Consider the following 22,215-nt stretch of genomic DNA (forward strand, 5'->3'; position numbering starts at 1 on the left):
AATGGTTAATCTACACTGACAGGCAAATTCTATTTAGGGGTGCAATGATGATCATGAAGCAAACATCAGATAGCAAATTATGTGATGTGTTTGTGGGAAGACTGTTAGACACTGAGAAAAAACAACTAAACACCAAAGTGGGTACATATTGAAGCACTAATGACCACAATATATGCACTTACACCACTAACACCCTGTGTAATTAATCTTACCTGTGTTTAAAAAACAATAATTTGGAGGAAGGTTTTATTACTGTTAATCAAAGGACTACAAGGCATGAAGTAAACACACATTAAGTGGTAAATAACAGATGTGCCTTCACATGTTGCACCACTACCATGTGGCTTTGAAGTAAGCCCTACCACTTGCTAAAAATTCGAACATAAATTTCAAATTTTGTGATATTTTGATAGTACTGCATTGTTTCTCTCTCAGGTATGTTTTTCCTCTGATTTTCAAGTGGTGATGTGAGGAAGTTGAGGAAGAAAAGTGCTGGATTCGTCAGTGAAGGGTTCATGACAACATAACTGTAGACAGGGGAGTATGCTGTTGTTCACTTTATTTACAAGTATTGCTTTGATATGTCGATTCATACAGGATACAGTGTCTCTCAAAGGAAATATATTACATAAAGCTTACAAATAATAGTTAATAAAGCCAACATGAAAACAACAGGAGAGGTCTTAAAAACTAGGCAAACTAGGCACAACCACGAACGTAAGGAGCGGGCCAGGGACTTTGGCGGCGCAGGCTGACGCCGTACAGGTGTGTGCGCTTCTACTGCTTGAATGGACGGAGCGTGTGATAAGGATCGTTGCCGGCCCGGGAGCCCCGGCTGCGCCAAGTGCTTTGGCCACGGCCAGGGTGGCGGACCGCGCAGAACTTAAGCTACGGAGGCCTACGGATGTGGTCCGGGCGCTTACATCTACAAGGGCGGGAAGAGCAATGTACAAAACGGGAGCTACAGGTATAGCGATAATCTACAACAGCCACACTCTCACAACACAACAATAAAATCAGCCAAACAAAATATAATCAACTTATTCATAAATAACTATCTCACTCGCACACATAAAAAACTCTATGCAAAAGTAACAGTTTTAACAAAAACGATGAAGATATAAAAATAATACTCAACTCATAGATGCCATATTGGAAATCGTTAATACATATGCAGTATAAATTAGTACTAAAATTTCTAAACTAATGCTGTACTAGAAAACAAGCTAAGGACACTAAAACGCTTACAGAACTAGTAGCTGCAACTTGAGGGCAATGTATATGCAATCAAGCATTTTTTTAAAGTTAGTATTAACAAAAGTTAAACAAATAAAACTGTTTTGCAGAGACAGCTGCATCCTGAGTTATATCATTATTTCAGATTTTAAAGAAATTTACACAGTAACTGCATACAAAAATTTCTAGAATTATCTTTAAGAATTACTGAGTAGAAAATGTTTACTCTGAAAGTCTGAGTGAAAGAAATCAGACTCAAATAGCTGTATTAGAAAGGGCTCATTATTTTATATTACACAGTGTAATAGTAAGGTGTAACATGGAGTACAAAGGCAGTTGACTGCCAAATAACATTAATTACTTTCTATTCTGACATGATTTAATATTTTCAAAATACTTATAACTATAAAAAGATATATGCTAAGATATCCCATATGGGCAAACAAAGTAGAAGATTGTACATGTAATATCATTGGTTACAATTTTCTAAACAATGTGTCAACGTTGGGACAGTTAAATTACCGTAAAAGGCATACACATCAGCGACAAATGGGACAGACAGACAGACATTAATTCCTACATTCTAAGTTACATTTTATTTTAAAATGCGAGATTTATTGGTCCCTGGTGTCATTAAGAAATGTACACCAACCAGATGTAATCGTGTTTAATACTTTTCGAACGAATCACACAGTGTATTTTAACAAGTAATTTAAGCTATAAAGAATATGTATTATTTACTAAATTCTAACCAAGAGAAATATTAACTGCTTGCTAATTTGTGGCTCAAAGTTGAAGTCAACTAATCAACAACAGCAATAATGTTCTCAGCAACGATTTATTGCATTAATAATTCGAACCAAGTGGAACTTGTCGTTTGTGGCGAGATTCGGGCACTTAACACTCCACCGACGGAACTGGTTGCAGTTTAGCTTTGGTACAAATTTTAAATTGTTGAGACAGGACTCAGAAGTTCGGCACGTTCGTCTACAGAATTACTCCGACGTAAACGTACTTGAGAAAGGACACTGACTTTGAGATAAAACTTTGGAAGTATTCCGAAATTCCATGGTGATATTTAGCTTACACTGCAGTGCATTTCTTGTATGATAATTACGAAAATTATGGAGTCCTGACAACAACTATAAAGCGGTAAGTTACCATTACAAATACTTCGTTAGAAATCTACATGAAAAACTTATTTGTTAGGCGATAGTAGCGTAATAATCAAATTCGTGTACATAATTGGGTATTGCGAGCTTTTTCCTTCTTTTTGTGTTATTTATTACATTCTTGTAGATGTTTAACAGTATAGACTCGGTGGTACTGGTGGTAGGCTCCACGTTGATACGCCTCTGAAAAGCTTGTGTTGTAAACTGATTGTCCTCCAACTTTTACTTGATACGGGTGGTGAGTTGCTATACAGGAAGGGACGTACGTTGACGTACAATAGCGCCGGCTCGGGTCCTTCTGGTAACCACAACGCATGGCAGCAGAGAATTTGTTAGCTGGGTTGTCACGTGGGAGCTGGCAGCTCGACAGGCAGTGTGTGTGACGGAGAACTGGAGTTGTGTTACGTTTGGAGGCTGGTGTGCGGCGCGTTGTCCTCTGAGGTGTTAAGCGAGGAGAACAGCCACCAGAGGGGTGATGATGGCTGCGGTGGCGGCAGCGGCGGCGGGCAGCGGCGGGGCAGCGTTGCAGAGGTCAGTCTCGCAGGTGATGCAGTACTCCTCGTGGATGTACGAGGACTGGTCCGTCGTCGTGCACGGCTGGTCGGGCAGTATGAACGCGCAGGAGCGCACCGTCTGCAGGTCCCCGTTGTTAACTGCGGACACAACACAAGGCACACATTAAAGACTGGCCACTTGCAAAATAAAAACGAGGCAACGCAGCAGCGCACCGAACACTGTCATTAGCGAATGTAAATCGTCAGAACAGTATATGCAGTTGCAGTGGCCCTCCACCTATACAGATTATAAAGCAATCAAGCCAATGATACAGGGTGGGGCAAGGAAGCGCATGTTTTTTAAATCATTAGTACTGTGCTAGGAGTGGGGATATTAACCTTGAGCGACTGTTGGGAGACAACTCAGACAATGTACATTACTGGCCATTAAAATTGCTTTATTGACTTGCACAATTTGGGAAGCTCTTTTTCTTGAATAAATCATCCAATTTTTCTGAAATTGTAACCATTTGTTTGTCTGTACACGAACGTCACATCTACCTGTTTCCATCCAATTCGGATGACTCCTTCGTGATTCGAGATCTTTTTTTGTGATTAAGTGTATTTTGGCTCATCAGTGTAGTAATTAGCTATTCCGCCATCCAGCGGACATAGAGCAGGGCCACTGTGTTGAGCGGCAGCCTCGGTGGTTGAACGGTCGCTGCTCTTTGGGAGGGAGTGGGTGGGCGGGGCCGTCACGCTACACGGAGACAGCGGCGACAATTGCGAGAGCAAGGGAGGAGCGCAGTGGGCGTCCGCTGCTAGCAGTTACACCGCGGTCCCAAACACCGCTCTGTCCAGCAGCACCCGTTTGCCTGCACCGAAACCAGACCGGAGTTGCGAGAGTCGAAGACTGTGTTCAAACCTAGTTTGCATGACGACACTAGATTGCACGCGAAACTGCGCTATTGGTCACCGCAAATTTGCGCAGCTCGTTGGTAAAACTTAACACTTTCGGTTTGTTCCAACTTTGGCGACACTAGTTGCTCGACTACTGTGGCTAGGTGTGTCGGTAGAGTGAACTAAATTGAAGTTTGAAGTGGGGAACGGAGGAAATTGTGCGCTTTTTGGGTAGCTATGCTTTGATTGGTTGTTTACGGGATTTGAATGATGTCGACAACAAAAACAAGAAGTGGCGCCGGCCGGTGTGGCCGAGTGGTTCTAGTCGCTTCAGTTTGGAACCGCGCGACTGCTACGGTCGCTGGTTCGAATCCTGCCTCGGGCATGGATGTGTGGGATGTCCTTAGGTTAATTAGGTTTAAGCAGCTCTAAGTTCTAGCGCAATGATGACCTCGGATGTTGAGTCCCATAGTGCTCAGAGCCATTTGAACCATTTGAACCAAGCAGTGGCGTGTTGCTGCGCATCCGCCGCCATACGCGATCTGAACATCGAATGGTTGACGATATCTGAGCTGCGGAGCAAAATTCATTCAATTAGGAGTGCACATACAAATGAATTAAAAAAAAATACAGGCACGCAAAATATAAAAATCCCGTGGTTCGAATTGGCCAATATTTTTTAAGGAAAACAGCTGACAGGAGGAAAGCCTAGAGAAATCTGGGAAGCTGAATTATTTATTTAATATTCATTTATTTAAAACGTCACAGCAGTGCTTCCCATTCACAAATTGTAGTACAGAAGATTAAAATAAATTCTAGGCTCTTCCACCAAAAATTTCTTTCAGCAAGATCGCTGAGCAACCGAGCTGACGTCTTTCATTTATCCAATCACGAATCCAAACACGTTTCATATTTTTTTATGTTTTGTTTTATGCATGAATTCCGCCACACCCCTTATACTTGCCATAACTTTCATTTTACACATGACTGCGGCGCTCCCAAAACGACGAAACTGGAGTGTACACTGAAGGCGCCGTACAGCCACATACGAAACCATCAGTGTGCAACTCATTCAGGCAATCCGGCGTCGTCGTCTAAACAAGCTTTAAGACAGACTGTTACTGAGGAGGGTGTGAGACAGGGTTGTAGTCTATCCCCTATGTTCCTTAACCCGTGTATTGAGCGAGCAATCAAGGAAAGCAAGGAAAAATTTGGAAATGGAATTACAGTTCAGGCAGTAGGAACAAGAATTAGAGGTCATCCGATGACATTTTAATTCTGTCAAAGATGGCAAAGGACTTGGAAAATCAGTTGAAAAGAATGAATGGTGTCTCAAAAAGAGGTTATAAGATTAATACCAAAAAATGTAGAAACGGCTGCATGCAGTCGAATTAAATCGAGTGATACTGATTAGGAAATGAGACGCTAAAAATACTAGATGTGGTTTGCTATTTGAGCAGAAAATTACTGACGTTAGTACAAGTAGACAGGGTATAACATGCAGACTGACAGCAGAAACAAAAGCGGTTCTAAAAAAGAGTAATTTGTTAACACAGGATATAAAGACAGGTGTTTGTAAGTCTTTTCTGAAGTGCAGCCATGTATGGAAGTCAAACGCGGTAACATTTTGCTTCTATTCTCACGCTGCATCGTAAGTATCATGTTTATACAGCATTTCTACTATTAACTTTTCCTTGCTGACACGTTTTTAGTTAAATCTCAGTGTTTGCATATCTGATATCGATTATTGATCGCTCTGCTTATTCATGATATTGACATATGCCTTTTACGATCATGTTTCCTTAACTGTTCGTGTATTTCATGTAATATTGTTTTCTAATTTTTGTTTATTTTTTGATGATGTTTATTTTGAAATCTATATTCGTGAATTGTCAGTGTACGAGGGAAACGACTTTCTACAGCGACAAGTAAGACTCATATCATTTGTTGGTTCAGTGGACTATTATTGTCTTGTTTTACTTATTGGTGTTTGTATTATGTTCTGTAATGTGTTACTTTAGTTGATGGTTTATTTAAATTCCTTGTTGTGGCACATTTGCCTCTGTTGATAATATACTTCATATTTTTGGTTTTGATGGCCTGTGTCTTTGCTTACTCTTGCACGGGGTTATATGTGGATAACAGCCTATAGTTCATTTTAATATTCAGCATAGTGTCCAATTACGTTTCTTAACCTAGATAATTAGTTAAAACAGGTTCCGCAAAATTGACACGTTTCTGATAGAAACAGTTTATCTTAAACAGAAATTTAACTCATAATCCTGGATGCTTGAGCTCATCTTACATAGTTTTGCTTTAAAATTTTTGTGCATTATTTCACAGACACCACGACATGCGTGGCTTACCAGTATTCTATTTTACAGAATGTTTACTTTAAATATTTATGTGCTTCACTTCACTGACATTATACCAGTGGTTTGACTTTAGAAAGACTGCTTGGGACTGTTCTAGCATGGCAAGAGCACTCCTTACACAGTCTTTCCCCCGGAGCATGAGGGTGATAAATGGTCTCCATATTAGTCCCTTTATAATGGTTATATAAAAAATAACGCCATTTCAAGTGTACCTTAGCATATTATACTTCAATAAACATACCAGGAGAAATAATAGGCAACTGACCATGCTCCAATTAGTCACAACCGCATATATTCGCTGAATTCATGCTGATTTATATCAATGTATTGATGTATTACGCATCTGTGCTTCCTACCCTTTCAGCAATTAATTACAACGTATTTATATTGTACCGCTATCCTTCTTTCCCATTCCGACCATCATAGAATGACAGTGAGTGAATGCGTACGTATATTGAGTTTTCATAATGTTTGGTGGCGGATAAACTTGTCTGCTACTGTGGCAGTTTAGCCTACTTTGGTGTAACAATGGAGAGTGGCAAAGAGGTTTCATTTGCTTCTAGTCGAAGCGCTAGTGTGCTTACGTTGGCAAGGTGCGGTAAGGGTGTTCTCGGGCAACTTCCCCTGCCTGTGTGGGGGGACACTCACTCCTGGGATTTTGAACAGAGAGGTATTTCATGGCAGCTCGTTTCCTATACTGAATCTGGTAACTGAGTCTGTGTAAGTTTCAGCCTAGACGAACATTTAATCCATTTCATTTCTAGCTTCAGAGCTTTATAATCATGCAGAATATTTCATTTGGAATGTGTAGTAGTATGTTTTTTTGTTGTTGTTATTATTCGGTTTTACTGGCAGCTACGTTGTTTAATCAGAACTTAGAAATGTGGGAACTTGGTATGTGAAATATGCTTAGTGTCAATTGGAATTCGTGCTTCCCAGTGTGAATGTGCGTGTGTTTGTGTTTCCTATACTATTTGTTCTTCCGTTTCGTTAGTTTCGTCGGTATTCCGCCACTTCCATCGTTTGCTCAGTCCCACGTTTTGGTCGTTATTTAGGAGAATCTTCAGTTCTGGGACTCGGTTTCATCTTGCAATTATTCCGCGATAATTTAGTCATGTCGGCAGTTCCTCCCACGGAAGAACCGCATTTTCGGAATATCCATATTTCATATTTTTTCTTGGTGAAGCTTTGTGTGGGTAGGACCACGTGTTTGTGTGTGTGTGTGTGTGGACGGGGTGAAGTTGCAACTTTGTCAGATCTGCCAAAGGCGCAGAATCACTGTGGTACGTTTCTCAGTCGAATGCTTGTCGATATTTACCGAGGTGGTAGTTTTGCTATACTTCTTAGTCGGCACCGCTCGGTGGCGTGACGTCTTTATATTGCCTCCTTTTTGTCATGCCTGCCATTGGGATGACCGAGTATTTAAGGCCGCGCGGAACGGCCACGCGGTTTGAGGCGCCATGCCAGGGACTGCGCTGCCCCATCCACCGGAGGTTCGAGTCCTCCCTCGGGCATGGGCGTGTGTGTTGTTCTTAGCATAAGTCAGTTTAAGTAGTGTGTATATCTAGGGACCGATGACCTCAGCAGTTTGGTCTCTTAGGAATTCACAAACGTTTGAACGAGTATTTATAGATAGGTGTGTAAGTAGGCTGTTTAGGTTTTTATGTTGGTAACGCCACGTAGCGCTCTGTATGAAAATCACTGACTGTGCTGTGTGCATTCTGTGGCTGGTTGGCATTGTTGAAAAATTCGCTATTGTAGTCTTGGGCAGTTGGATGTGAACAGCGTGTAGCGTTGCGCAGTTGGAGGCGAGCCGCCAGCAGTGGTGGATGTGGGGAGAGAAAATGGCGGAGTTTTGAGAGCGGATGATCTGGACGTGTGTCCATCAGAAAGAGTAAATTTGTAAGACTGGATGTCATGAACTGATTATATATATATATATATATATATATATATATATATATATATATATATATATATATAGATTTTTGAACACTATTAAGGTAAATACATTGTTTGTTCTCTATCAAAATCTTTCATTTGCTAACTATGCCTATCCGTAGTTAGTACCTTCAGTAGTTAGAATCTTTTATTTAGCTGGCAGTAGTTCGAGTAACGAAGATTTTTGTGAGGTAAGTGATTCATGAAACGTATAGGTTATTGTTAGTTAGGGCCATTCTTTTGTAGGGATTTTTGAAAGTCAGATTGCGTTGCGCTAAAAATATTATGTGTCAGTTTAGTGTTGATCAAAATAAGTAAAGAGAGTAATGTCTGAGTACGTTGAGTTCTGCTCAGCTGTTTTAAAATCAAATAACGTAAGGGGTTTTCCAGCACTGTCATTCTTAAATTTTTCAAAGGGGACATTTCAGGTGTTATGCTAGGATTATTAACCGTTTTTGTCTCTGTAGCCTTTCTAAAACTCGACCCTATCAGGAGAAATGACATGCACTCCTGTCGAGTATGTTAGATTTCAGCAGTTCTGTTCAGTGAGGTGTATTTAAGCAGACTGCGGACATCGCGTTGGGAGATAGCATTTTGCGACGGTACCGCATCTCTCTACTGGTGAACATTCGAGAATATATGGCTTTAGCTGCCTCGCTCTGCGTCTGGTTTCGTCTTACGTCATGCAGGTAGTTTGTGATGTGGGCTGAGGGAAACAGGAAAAGGGGCGCAAGCAGGTAAAACGAAACGCCGGCGCGACGAGTTGCGACGCAATTGCCGTCGCAGATGGCAGAACGTACTGCAACCTCCCAAGGACACCGCGAGCGCGCAGTTTCCTGCTGGTGAGCATGTGGCGGAAAGCAGTTTGTTCCCTTGTTGCGGGAAAATCCCACGACTAGGTTGGCGCAAGGTCTCGCAATATCTCCGCACTGCGATAACTACAATTTTCAACATTTCTTGCATTATGTTAAATGTTACATAAGTGCAGACCGTGACATTTCGGAGATTCCGAGATCATCAGCGACGCAAGGTAATGCGAGTGGTTCGATAAGTCGTAAAAATACATAGCCTCGTTTAAGAGATATATATTTAGTCCAGCGATGCTCCAGCTTTGTCAGAGCTCTGTCAAACTCAGCAAAATACTCGTTGACTGCAACTATCACTTCCTTAACTGATGAAAATTTTTTCCCAGATAGCCAAAGTTTCAAGTTAGGGAACGGGAAGAAACCACTTGGTGCTACACTACTGGCCATTAAAATTGCTACACCAAGAAGAAATGAGGAGATAAACGGGTATTCATTGTACAAATATATTATACTATAACTGACATCTGATTACATTTTCTCGCAGTTTGGGTGCATAGATCCTAAGAAATCAGTACCCAGAACAACCGCCTCTGGCCGTAACAGCGGCCTTGGTACCCCTGGCCATTGAGTCAAACAGAGTTTGGATGGCGTGTACAGGTACAGCTGCCCATGCAGCTTCAACACGATACCCCATTTCATCAAGAGTAGGTGACCAGACGTTTTCAATTGGTGAGAGATCTGGAGAATGTGCTGGCCAGGGCAGCAGTCAAACATTTTCTGTATCCAAAAAGGCCCGTACAGGACCTGCAACATGCGGTCGTGCATTATCCTGCTGAAATCTAGGGTTTCGCAGGGATCGAATGATTGACTTCCTCAGTTCCAAGTAGCATCGAATCATAATATTAAATTAAGTAGACTGATAAAAGAAAACTTAGTCCGCTGCTTTACTCGAAAAGTTTTAAGTGATCGACTAGCAGCAGTATTCCCCTATTGATTGTAATTTCTTGAGACTCTGCTCAAAAATCATTTTTGATCGGTAATCATAGCACTATTTGGGCATTATCATTAGGAATTGCTAAAGGGTGAAAACAGGCTGATAAACAGGTTGAAGAACTACTTTTCGCGTTAATTTGTCCGTTTTCAAGGGCTACAAACAGATAAAGGCATACTGTGGAGACACAGGCAGAAGATCAGCCACTTCCTATTTTTATTGTAACTGTTAAATAAGGTTTCAGTCCTTTAAAGCAAATGGAGCATTGTACTTAACTGTTACCGCACTTCGTAAAATACTTCCAGACTAGGGATGGTGCCATTCTGTAATACAACTGGTGTCCGACGATGGCTATGACAAACTACCATATCGACTAGCTGGGGCGTCTTCCTCACTGCATGTACACGCCTACCAACAGGCCACACCGTATGGTAGCAGGTACAGTATTGTCTCAACAGTGCTGTAGCAATTCTTATGCTCGTTTCTCTCGGCATTGTTATTAAAATGCCACTGATCGCTTTTCCCATTCTCTACATCGCAATATCTGAAAGCAATGCAAATTTTACGACTAAAAATTATTTTCTCTTTAGAAAAGGTTTATTTAAAGACGACAAATTTTAGCCCCACTGTTGTGTCTAATTGATATTTCGTTTTTTTAATCTGTTATTTGTAAAAAATAAAAACACCTGTTATGACCGAGAGCAAACAAATACCGAAAAATACCGGTTATTCAGAACTAAAATACCAACATCGGTTTAGCCTTCCCGGCTAGCCGCGCGCTCTAACGCGCTGCTTCCCGAGCGAGAAGGCGTTCCGGTCCCCGGCGGGAATCCGTCTGGAGGATTAGCGTCGAGGTCCGGTATGCCGGCCAGCCTGTGGATGGTTTTTAAGGCGGTTTTCCATCTACCTCGGCGACTGCGGGCTGGTTCCCCTTATTCCGCCTCAGTTACACTATGTCGGCGATTGGTGCGCAAACACTGTCTCCACGTTCGCGTACATCATCTTTACTCTGCCACGCAAACATTTTGGATTACACTCGTCTGGTATGAGACGTTCCCCTGGGGGCCGAACCGCACAATATGTTCAAATGTGTGTGAAATCTTATGGGACTTAACTGCTTAGGTCATCAGTCCCTAAGCTTATACTCTACTTAACCAGCCGGCCGGTGTGGCCGTGCGGTTCTAGGCGCTTCAGTCTGGAACCGCGTGACCGCTATGGTAGCAGGTTCGAATCCTGCCTCGTGCATGGATGTGTGTGATGTCCTTAGGTTTAATTAGTTCTAAGTTCTAGGCGACTGATGACCTCAGAAGTTAAGTCGCATAGTGCTCAGAGCCATTTGAACCAAGCCATCTACATAACCTAAATTATCCGAAGGACAAAGACACACACACCCATGCCCGAGGGAGGACTCGAACCTCCGCCGGGACCAGCCGCACAGTCCATGACTGCAGCGCCTGAGACCGCTCGGCTAATCCCGCGCGGCGAACCGCACAATAACCCTGGGTTCGGTGTGGGCCGGCGGTGAGGTGGGTGGACTGCTGTGGCCTGTTGTGAGATTGTGAACCACTGAGGGCTATGGCGGGACGAAGCCTCACCGTCGTTTCTAGGTCCCCAGTTCAGTACACAATATCGGTTTCAACCGGATGATTTTTCCAATCCCTATTGGCAACGTCGCAACTATGGATCTTAAATGTCAGATGCCAACTAATTTAAATAAGGCAAATTATTGACAGAGTTTTTCGACAGAAGCAAAAATATTAAAAATTAATAAATAAAATGAATAAACATTAGGGAATGAGATATTCTGGGATTGCAAAGGGGGGCACCAGGTAAAAAATGTTGGGACCGCCTGCCATGCACCTTCATTAATCTCTTGTGAAAGTTTTCCACTGTCTCATTCTCACAACACAGCAACTCTATAGGTCCCAGTAAAGGAGCAAACTTGCATGTGAAATTCGCCCTTGTTCAGCCACGGATTTGTCAAACAAACCCGTACATGCACAAACAAAGTTTGTCAGTTTAACCTCACTTTGAAGCGGACGCTTTTCGTGTATACTGTGTTTTCACACATAACTGTCAGTGATATTTTATTTTTATCTTTCCACGACTGTGGAAACTCACGATACTGTCAGAAAAATTGTAATAAAACTATTTTTCACTAAACATACGCGGCGACACTTCGGCACAAACAACTTTCCGCCAATCAAAATTTCTCGCAAAAACTATTTGTGTTTGATAAAGACGTCAAACAGCGCCGAACACGGTCAAATGTTTGACAAACATAGCAAACTTTTACAGATTGTTTGACTGTGTTCGGAGGACGGCACGTTGCTTCAAACGGAGACCAAGTGCAGCAGCCATCTTGAAAGAATCGACCTTAAGCCGGCTCGCAGGGACTTACACGGTGAAGCGTGTTACGTTAACGCTTCCAGGAGCGCACGCCTCACTGATCGTTCCCATGTGTGTTGCCTACACTGCAGCCAGCGATAGTTCAACAGCGCAGTAAAGGAGGTTAGCGATAAACCACGGGAGCTGCGCGCATTAAGCCCACCGAGTCACTGCAATCTGCGGGAGCCACAAACCTGTTGCGCCGGCGATAAAGCGTTTGCCTCCCTGCCGCCTGCTCTGGGCTCTTCTGCGAACCGTCCGTAGGACTACTGAACTAGAGCGCAAGTCCAGCACGTTTTCGCGGAAAGTAAGGCTGACGTCCGGATTTATTGTAGTCGATTGACCATGGATTTGTACAGAAGAGAGCGGAAGAAAAACTCATCGAGAGATGTAGGTGTGTCCGCACTAGACGGAACGGCAACAAAACTTCACTTCGATTACTGAATAGTGAAAGAGATGTCTATGACATCAATCTGTGGTACAAAGACTTCGAATACAGTAGCGGAAATGAGGAATAGCAATAGTAGTACTGTTTTTACTAACGGCCATAGCAGATTTCATAACGGATCTTCTTGACGAAGCTCATACGATAACATTTCGACACGGCTGTGAAATGAAAGAACTGGAAAAGTGGCGTCCAAACATTTAAGAACATCAACATTTCTTTATTAAAGAATTACACTCCAAGACAAAAAAGGGGGGCTGGGAAAGAAACGACGCACCGCGAAGGTACACTACTGGCCATTAAAATTGCTACACCAAGAAGAAATGCACATGATCAACGGGTATTCATTGTACAAATATGTTATACTAGAAGTGACATTTTCACGCAGTTTGGGTGCATAGATCCTGAGAAATCAGTACCCAGAACAACCACCTCTGGCCGTGATTACATTTTCACGCAGTTTTGGTGCATAGATCCTGAGAAATCAGTACCCAGAACAACCACCTCTGGCCGTAATAACGGCCTTGATACGCCTGGGCATTGAGTCAAACAGAGCTTGGTTGGCGTGTACAGGTACAGCTGCCCATCCAACTTCAACTCGATACCACAGTTCATCAAGAGTAGTGACTGGCGTATTGTGACGAGCCAGTTGCTCGGCCACCATTGATCAGACGTTTTCAATTGGTGAGAGATCTGGAGAATGTGCTGGCCAGGGCAGCAGTCGAACAATTTCTGTATCCAGAAAGGACCGTACAGGACCTGCAACATGCGGTCGAACATTATCCTGCTGAAATGGTTTCGCAAGGATCGAATGAAGGGTAGAGCCACGGGTTGTAACACATCTGAAATGTAACGACGACTGTTCAAAGTGCAGGCAGTGCGAACAAGAGGTGACCGAGACGTGTAACCAATGGTACCCCATGCCATCACGACGGGTGATACGCAAGTATGGCGATGACGAATACACACTTCCGATGTGCATTCAGCGCGATGTCGCCAAACACGGAAGCGACCATCATGAAGCTGTAAACGGAACCTGGATTCATCCGAAAAAATTACGTTTTGCCATTCGTGGACACAGGTTCGTCGTTGAGAACGCCATCGCAGGCGCTCCTGTCTGTGATGCAGCGTCAAGGGTAACCGCAGCCATGGTCTCCGAGCTGATAGTCCATGCTGCTGCAAACGTCGTCCAACTGTTCGTTAAGATGGTTGTTGTCTGTTGATTCAGGGATCGAGACGTGGCTGCACGATCCATTACAGCGATGCGGATAAGATGCCTATCATCTCGACTGCTAGTGATACGAGGCCGTTGGGATCCAGCACGGCCGTTCCGTATTACCCTCCTGAACACACCGATTCCATATTCTGCTAACAGTCATTGGATCTCGACCAACGCGAGCACCAATGTCGCGATACGATAAACCGCAAATGGTTCAAATGGCTCTGAGCACTATGGGACTTAACATCTATGGTCATCAGTCCACTAGAACTTAGAACAACTTAAACCTAACTAACCTAAGGACAGCACACAACACCCAGCCATCACGAGGCAGAGAAAATCCCTCACCCCGCCGGGAATCGAACCCGGGAACCCGGGCGTGGGAAGCGAGAACGCTACCGCACGACCACGAGATGCGGGCAATAAACCGCAAACGCGATAGGCTACAATCCGACCTTTATCAAAGTCGGAAACGTGATGGTACGCATTTCTCCTCCTTACACGACGCATCACGACGTTTCACCAGGCAACGCCGGTCAACTGCTGTTTGTGTATGAGAAATCGGTTGGAAACTTTCCTCATGTGAGCACGTTGTAGGTGTCGCCACCGGCGCCAACCTTGTGTGAATGCTCTGAAAAGTTATTCATTTGCACATCACAGCATCTTCTTCCAGTCGGTTAAATTTCGCGTCTGTAGCACGTCATCTTCGTGGTGTAGCAATTTTAATGGCCAGTAGTGTATTATCCGAATGGGACGGAAAGCAGTAGATGTGGTGTACTTATGTAGCCAAACAAATCATTACAATTTTAGATAAATTGGTTGATTTATTCAATAGAAAGAACTTAAAGAACTTAACAAACTGAGCAAGTCAATAACGCATTGGTCTACCCCTGGCCCTTACGCAAGCAGTTATTCGGCTTGGCACTGATTGACAGAGCTGTAGGATGACCTTAGGGATATCGTGTCAAATTCTGATAAAATGGCACGTTCGACTGTCAAAATTCCGAGCTGTCCTTAATACTCCAAACCTTCTCAATTGGGGAGAGATCCGGTAACCTTGCTGACCAAGTTAAGTTTGGCAAGTACGAAGATAAGCAGTAGAAAATATCGTGTGCGGGCGGTCATTATCTTGCTGAAATATAAGCATGGGTGGCTTGCCATGAACGGCAACAAAACTGTCATAGAATATCGTCGACGTGCCGCTCTCCTGCAAGGGTGCCGCGGATGACAGCCAAAGGGGTCTTACTGTGAAAGGATATGGCGCCCCAGACCATCACTCCTGGCTGTCGGGCGGGCGACAATCAGGTTGGTATCCCACTTCAGTCCGGGGCGTCTTTAGACACGTCTCGCTGGTCATCGGGGCTCAGTTCGAAGCGGAACTCATCACTGGAGTTATCTCTACTCCACCCAGTGGGAGTCCAGGCCGAAGACACGTCTGAAGCCGTCCCAGACAGCAGAGGGATACCAACCTGACTGCCCTCGTCATATCGCCCGACAACCATGACTGGTGGTGTGGGCTGTCATTTCACTTTATACCAGGACTTTTTGGGTTGGTATCCGCGGCACAGAACACAGCGGTTCGTCGATGAGATTCTACGCCCCGTTTTGTAGCCCTTCGTAGCAATCCATCCTGGGCTTACTTTTCAGCAAGATAATGTCCGCTCGCACACGGTGAGAGTGTCTACTGCTTGTCTTCGTATTTGTCAAACCCTACCTTGATCAACGAGATCGCCGGAGCTCTCTCCAGTTGAAAACGTTTGGAGTTTTACAGGCAGGGCTGTCCAACCATCTTGTGATTTTGACAAACTACCTCACCAATTGGACAGAATTTGGCACGATATCCCTCAGTAAGACATCCAACAGTTCTGTCAATCAATTCTAAACCGAATAATTGTTTGCATAAGATACAGAGGTGGACCAATGCATTACTGGTTTGCTCAATTTGGGAAACTCTCTCTGTAAAAAATTATCCAATTTTTCTGAGATTGTAGTCATTTGTTTGTCGGTACGTGGACGTCACATCTACCGATTTCCGTCTCGTTCGTGTAATTCATTCGCGATGCGTAGTTTTTTTGTCTTGTAGTGCGTATTACCTAATCAAACATGTAATGCGGACCTGCATATTTGATGTTGTGAAAGGTAGACCAGCCACTATAAATGGCGGCTGTGAGCATTATGTAGCCACTAGACGTAGTAAATAAAAGAGTGGGTCGGTCAAGAGAGCTCAGCGTGATTCCGAACGTGAACTAGTGATTAGAAACATTTCAACCCCTCTTAAGCTGATCAGGTCGACTGTTGGGGATATGATTGTAAAGTGGAAACATTTCAACTCCTCTCAAGCTGATCATGTCGACTTTGGTGATGTGACTGTGAAGTGGAAACGCGAAGAACAACCACACCCAAACCGAGGTCAGGCAGACTTCTTCTACTAACGTACTGTGAGTTTTGGGCACTGCAGAGGATGGTTCTAAAAACTCGTATGAAACCAGCCAAAGGACTCACTCGTGACTTCTAAAGTACTATCAGCAGTGGAGGTGGTACAATGACTGCTCGTATGAACCTGACAAGAATGGGCTACAATGATAGAGCAGCTCTTCGAAGCCACACATTCCTGCGCTCAGTATTAAGCGCCGCTTGAGATCGTGTAAATATAGGGTGACAATTATTGCCCTGCATGAGAAAAAACGTTAATTAGTTACAAATTACGGAGTGCACACACCTTGTTCAACATGTAAACGTCACTGCATATATTCGGATTTAGGTTAATACATGTTCGATATGCCTGCCATCCTTGGCGATGATGTGGCGTAGACGAATAGCGAAATCCGCATGGCCCGCCGAAGTGTCGGAACATCGATGGTTTTGTGGTTATTGCTGGACTCCTTGTGTTTAGTATAGCGCCACAAAAAGGATTTGCCCACGTTCAGATCCGGAAAATATGGCGGCCAATCGAGGCCCGTGCCAGTGGCCTCTGGATATCCCAGAGCCAAAATGCGGTTCCCAAACTGCTCCTTCAGGACATCAAACTGTCTCCTTCTTCGATGGGATCGAGCTCCGTTTGGCATGAACCACATCTTGTCGAAATCATGGTCACTTTGGATAACGAGGTGAACTAATCTTCCAGAACCTTCATGTACTGTTCGGTAGTCACCCATTACTCTGTGACTGGACATTCCACACAATACAATCACCTGTTGAGGGTGAAGAGACTTCTCGATCGCGAAATGCGGATTCACAGTCCCCCAAACGCACCAATTTTGCTTATTGACGAACCCATCCAAATCTACATCTACATCCATACTCCGCAAGCCACCCGACTGTATGTGGCGGAGGGTAAGTGGTCTTTATCGCTAAACCAAACCATATTCACATCAAAGTCCTCTTCGTCAATTTTGTGGATAATAGTATTGGCAAAACACAACGACTGTTCCGTGGCCATGGGGCTTAATGGCTGATGGGTTCGAATTTTTTATGCGAAGAGATGCAGCTCTTCACAACAAAATTTGTCGCAGTGTCTCCCAATTGATTCCTACCTGTTGTGAGGACGTCCGATCGATTCCCTGGGGTTGGTTTGAAACACAGCGCGTGTCACCTCGATTTTTTCTGGCGTTTTCACCCTTTTTGGTCGACCAACTTTGCCAACACTGTCATCATGAACACTACCGGTTCTCTGAACCTGGCGAATCAAATTCTTCATTATTAGCACATTTGGACCGGTTGTCTTGCCCTTCAGGGACTCACACCTAGTGAGTACGTGGCTGGCGACCACGGGGTCCCGAGCTGAGTCCTGGCATTGCTTCCACTTACTTATGCCAGGCTCCTCACTTTTATCTTTCCTATTTGGCCACCCTCGGTCAACTCTTGTTTTTTTCCGACCCTGACGCTATTAGGTTTCGAGGGCTAGGGGTCTTCCATTTCCAACCTATACTTCTACTGAGCCGAATATCTCCCGGGATAAGGAGATCTATCAAGTGCCAACGGCCTTCTAGGAGGGCGGATGCGCGGCTAGAAGGAAGGGCACTCTCTTGCCCTTGGGGTGGGAAACTGCTCCTAAAGGCGGAGGAGCCACAAGGTGGCCAACGGCATAGAATGGAGAAGGCAACGGGAAACCACTCCTTTAAAGACCCGGGCGGGTATCCCAAGTATCAACAGCTTATGATGGAGAGCTCTTTGGTTAAATTCTCCGGAGGTAAAATAGTCCCCCATTCGGATCTCCGGGCGGGGACAACTAAAGAGATACCAAAATCCAAAAGCATTAATGTAAGAAGGATAGCAACATGGAACGTCAACTCACTTCTTAAATGTGGTAAACTGGAAAACTTGAAAATGGAAATGAAACGAATGGATATTGATGTACTGGGAATCTCAGAAATGAGATGGCCAAACGCTGGCGACTTTTGGTCAGGGGATTACAGAATCATACACACTGGAACAGCACAAGACAGTCCCGGGATTGCAGGAGTGGGAATTATCCTCAATAAAGAGATGGGGTTAAGAGTAAAAGGATTTGTTCAACATAGTGAGAGGATAATTTATGTCCGATTGAAAACTAAACCAAGAGACACAATCATAATCCAAGTATACATGCCAACTACGAGGCACGAGGATGATGAAATCGACATGATGTATGACCACCTTGAAGAAGTAATTGGCAGAATTATAGGAGCTGAAAACCTTATCATGGGAGATATGAATGCCGTTGTTGGGGAAGGTAAAAAAGAGGATGTGGCAGGGAATTTTGGATTAGGATTAAGAAATGAAAGAGGGGATAAACTTGTAGAATTCTGCCAAAGAAATAAACTTTGCATTACAAATACCTTCTTTAATCATCATCCAAGAAGAAGATATACTTGGAAAATGCCTGGTGACATTAACAGATACCAAATTGACTTCATATTAGTGAAGCAAAGATTTAAAAACCAAGTTAAGGACAGCAGATCATATCCAGGCTGCGATGTGGAAAGTGACCACATACTCGTTATGATGACGACTGAACTAAAATTCAAGAACATTAAAAGAAGAAGTACATGTAAATGGGATTTGACAGACCTGAAAAACGAAAATACACTGAAGCACTATCAACTAGAAACAGACAAGAAAACAAATACACAGGGCTGCAATGACATCCAAAGCAGCTGGGAAAAAATAAAAACTGGTATTTTAGAAGCAGCAGAAGAAGTAATAGGAAAAGAAAGGACAGAGAAAAGGAAGGAATGGATCACTAATGACCTACGAAATATGATGGAAGAAAAAAGGAAATTAAAAAATTCTGTGAAGAAGGAAGACCAAGAGAAATACAAGAGTCCGAAAAACAGAATCAACAGAGAGGCAAAACAAGCAAGAGAAAAATACCTTGATGATCTCTGTATTTCAGTTGAGGACAACATGAGCAAGGGAAATATCGACAAGGCCTATAAATGTGTGAGACATTGCTTTGGAGACAGAAGAAACAACTGTAGGGCTGTGATGGATGAAAATGGCAATATGTTGGATGACGATGATGAAGTTGCAAGAAGATGGAAACAATATATAGGAAAACTGTACAGCGGACCAGACCTGTCTGAAAACATCATGGAAGAAGAAACAGAAGTAGATGCACACAACATAGGTGAACCTATATTAAAGGTAGAGTTTGAACTAGCTCTGAAAAAATTGAAAAACAACAAATCGCCTGGTATAGACAATATCCCAGCCGAACTTCTGAAATCTGGAGGAGCAAAACTGAATCAGGAGTTGTATAATCTTGTTTTCAACATGTACGAGCAGGGTAAAATTCCTACAGACTTTCAGAGAAACATTATGATCCCCATTCCAAAGAAGGCAAATGCTACAAGATGTGAAAATCATGGGACACTCAGCCTAGTTACTCACGCCTCTAAAATATTAACCTCAATTATCCTAAAACGCATAGAACAAAAAGTCAAAGCTACACTCTCCGAAGACCAGTTTGGATTCCGGAAAGATAGAGGAACCAGAGAAGCAATATTTGTTCTAAAACTAATAATAGAGAAACGACTAGATAAGAACCTGAAAACATACATAGCTTTCGTAGATGTAGAGAAAGCCTTTGATAATGTTAAATGGCATAAGATGTTTGAGGTACTCAAAAAAGTAGGAATAGACCATAAAGATAGAAAAATGATATGGAACCTGTACAAAAACGAGACAGCAGTTATCCGTGGACGGACAAAACAAGAAGAGGTGCAGATACGGAAAGGTGTCCGACAAGGTTGCGCACTATCCCCTGTTATCTTTAACGTATACATTGAAGAGGCGCTGAAAAAAGTATGGGAAAATTCACAGACAGGTGTAGTAATTCATGGCCAACGAACAGATATGATAAGATATGCTGCTGATATAGCTGTCCTGGCTGAAAGTGAAGAAGATCTTATAGTCCTACTGAATAGAATGGATAAAGTTATGGGTGAAGAATATAATATGAGAATTAATAAAGCAAAAACAAAAGTAATGGCATGCGACAAAGAAGATCAAGTGAAAGTCCAAGTTCATGTAGGCAATGAACTGCTTGAACAAGTTGATAAATTTACTTATCTGGGCAGTAATATTACCAGGGATGGAAGGAGCAAGGCAGAAGTGAGAAGTAGAATAGCTCAAGCAAAGGCTGCTTTTAACAAGAAGAAAAACATATTAACATCTAAGAGCATCAGCCTTGAAACCAGGAAAAGATTTTTGAAATCATATGTGTGGAGTGTGGCATGCTATGGGTGTGAAACATGGACTCTCGGGACAGAGGAACAGCAGAAGCTAAATTCTTTTGAAATGTGGTGCTATAGACGCATGCTCAAAATAAAATGGATCGACAAGGTCACAAACGAAGTGGTTCTGGAAAGAGCAGGTGAGAAGAGAAGCTTCTGGAGTTTCATTGTTAAAAGAAGAGTGCAATTTACAGGCCATCTATTAAGACAAAGGACTCCTGAACACAATCATAGAGGGATATGTCGAGGGAAAAAGACCAAGAGGAAGACCACGGCTGAGGTACATGGATCAAATCGTGAAAGATGTGGGATGTGACACCTATAAAGAAATGAAGAGAAAAGCTGAAAGACGCACAGAATGGAGACAAGCTGCCATTGTAGCTGTTGCAAACCAATCCTTGGATTGACCACTACAGAAGAAGAAGTCTTGTCTTGAACTCGGTCGCAGTTGGGCTATACGCTCAGGCCGGCTGCACCGTGACAATTTCAGGTGCAAATGGCCGACAGCAACAAGGCGCATGTGCACTCGCATACTAATTCCTATTATGCCCCGCGGCCAACCGCGCAGTTTGAATGTCCTAACGCAAACCATTCAGAAGTTATGACGATTTTATTTCATATAGTTCAATAACTGTCACCCTGTATGACAACGCAAGGAATCACACACCTCTGCGCGCCCCAGAGGAGCTCACGAAACTTCATTGGAGTGCTCTTCTTCCCCATCCACCCTAAAGCCCGGATCTCGAATCGTCCGACCTTCATTTGTATGGCCCAATGAAGGTTGCACTTTGCGGAAAGGAATACGTGGTTGACGAGAAGGTTATTGATGCAGCGAGACGTTGGCTCCGACGTCGATCAGTACAATGGTACCAGGCAGGTATATAGGCCCTCCCAGTAAGGTAGCGTAATGCCATCGCATTGAACGGAAATTATGTTGAAAAATACGATTCCGTAGGGAAAATGGTGCGGAATAATACGATGTATGCCGGCCGCTGGTGGCCGAGCGGTTCTGGCGCTACAGTCTGGAACCGCGCGACCGCTACGGTCGCAGGTTCGAATCCTGCCTCGGGCATGGATGTGTGTGTTGTCCTAAGGTTAGTTAGGTTTAAGTAGTTCTACTAGGGGACTTATGACCTCAGCAGTTGAGTCCCATAGTGCTCAGAGCCATTTGAACCATTTTTTGAATACGGTGTATTGGAATCCTGAATAAAACTAACATGCTTTCCGGGAAAATATGTGTTCCGTTAGTTACTGAACGCCCCTCGTACAAACCACAAGATTGTAGCGGTGGCGCTGTTCTCTTCCAGTAGCGTGATTTTCTGTAACAACCCAAGTGGCATCGTTCAGCGTCAAAGCCTCCAGTATCATGACTGGTAAGCGCGGATGACACTGCCAATTCCACCGCGAGCGGACGACTTCGGGAGTACGGGAGCAGAGGACGAGAACCAGGAAGTAGAGGAGCAGAACTATACACTGCGCCACGAATGCGGTTGACTTACAGCAGCGGCAGAGAGAAAGGCCTTCCTGACTGG

General features: G+C 43.6%; 1 protein-coding gene across 2 annotated transcripts in view; it reads right to left on the reverse strand.

Annotated features, from left to right (window-relative positions):
• Positions 1-542: 542 nt before the first annotated feature.
• Positions 543-22,215, reverse strand: part of LOC126237322 (uncharacterized) — a 245,021-nt gene continuing 223,348 nt past the window's right edge. For both annotated transcript variants that reach the window (XR_007545060.1, XM_049947291.1), the window contains one exon: positions 543-3,061. Coding sequence is in view for 1 of the 2 variants with exons in the window: in XM_049947291.1 (XP_049803248.1) it covers positions 2,853-3,061 (209 nt within the window). In the remaining variant the exon portion in view is untranslated. The remainder of the gene's footprint in view (positions 3,062-22,215) is intronic.

This window comes from Schistocerca nitens, chromosome 2, assembly GCF_023898315.1.
Source record: "Schistocerca nitens isolate TAMUIC-IGC-003100 chromosome 2, iqSchNite1.1, whole genome shotgun sequence".
In the NCBI taxonomy this organism is placed as follows: Eukaryota; Metazoa; Arthropoda; class Insecta; order Orthoptera; family Acrididae; genus Schistocerca; species Schistocerca nitens.